This window comes from Myotis brandtii, unplaced genomic scaffold (assembly GCF_000412655.1).
Source record: "Myotis brandtii unplaced genomic scaffold, ASM41265v1 scaffold363, whole genome shotgun sequence".
Taxonomy (NCBI): Eukaryota; Metazoa; Chordata; class Mammalia; order Chiroptera; family Vespertilionidae; genus Myotis; species Myotis brandtii.
This window is the reverse complement of record NW_005363938.1, coordinates 6119847-6120836: the sequence shown is the minus strand read 5'-3', so window position 1 is coordinate 6120836 and position 990 is coordinate 6119847. Positions and strand designations below refer to the sequence as shown.

Sequence of the window (990 nt, the reverse complement as noted above, 5' to 3'; positions counted from 1 at the left end):
GGCACGGGTCCGGGGCGAGGGCCGGCCGGGCGTGTTTGATGGCTTCACTGAGAAGAGTCAAAGTGCTGCTGGTGTTGAACTTGATAGCGGTGGCCGGCTTCGTGCTCTTTCTGGCCAAGTGCCGGCCCATCGCTGTGCGCAGCGGAGATGCGTTCCACGAGATTCGGCCGCGCGCCGAGGCGACCAACCTCAGCGCGCACGGCGCCAGCCCCATCCAGGACGCGGTCCTGAAGCGCCTCTCGCTGCTGGAGGATATCGTCTACCGACAACTGAATGGTAAGGACGCGCGCCAGCGCCCACGGGGCCTCGGTAAACCCCCGGGGCCTTGCCCGCGGTGTGGGGGAGCCCACACCTCCTGGCTCCCGCGCGCTCCCTCTCTTTACCCTTTCTGCCCTGTCTTGGCCAAGAGGCCAGGGCTGCTGGAAAGAATTACCCTTAAGTTTGCTTTTATTGTGGAAACATGTCCGTACAGCTGGTTCCCGCGTTCAGGGATGTGCAGGAATCATTACCTGGCGACTAAATCCCAAGTGCAGAAACCAGTCCCGTGGCCAAGCGGGACTGGAGGCGCAGGCTGACTTAGAGGAAGAAAATAGTGTTACAGTTTAGCGTTCGGTGGAGTCTGTCAGGGAGGGACTTTGGTGGGCTTAAATGTTTACCAAGTCAAGGCCTCAGGTCTGGAGCTAATGCGCTTGGGTAGTAAGTTGGAGGAGGCGGACTGCACAGCTAATAACAGAAACCAGTCCCGTGGCCAAGCGGGACTGGAGGCGCAGGCTGACTTAGAGGAAGAAAATAGTGTTACAGTTTAGCGTTCGGTGGAGTCTGTCAGGGAGGGACTTTGGTGGGCTTAAATGTTTACCAAGTCAAGGCCTCAGGTCTGGAGCTAATGCGCTTGGGTAGTAAGTTGGAGGAGGCGGACTGCACAGCTAATAATGAGACTCCCTCCATTTCGCGCAGCCCCGGGGCGGGGCGGGGGGGGGGGGGGGGGTGCTT

General features: G+C 59.6%; 1 protein-coding gene across 1 annotated transcript in view; it reads left to right on the top strand.

The window, feature by feature from the left end:
* The window catches only part of WBSCR17 (Williams-Beuren syndrome chromosome region 17), a 421415-nt gene that overhangs the window by 291 nt on the left and 420134 nt on the right, over window positions 1-990 (top strand). Inside the window, exon 2 of the mRNA XM_005872044.2 lies at window positions 1-276. Within this exon, the coding sequence (XP_005872106.1) occupies window positions 39-276 (238 nt within the window). The 5' untranslated portion in view covers window positions 1-38. The remainder of the gene's footprint in view (window positions 277-990) is intronic.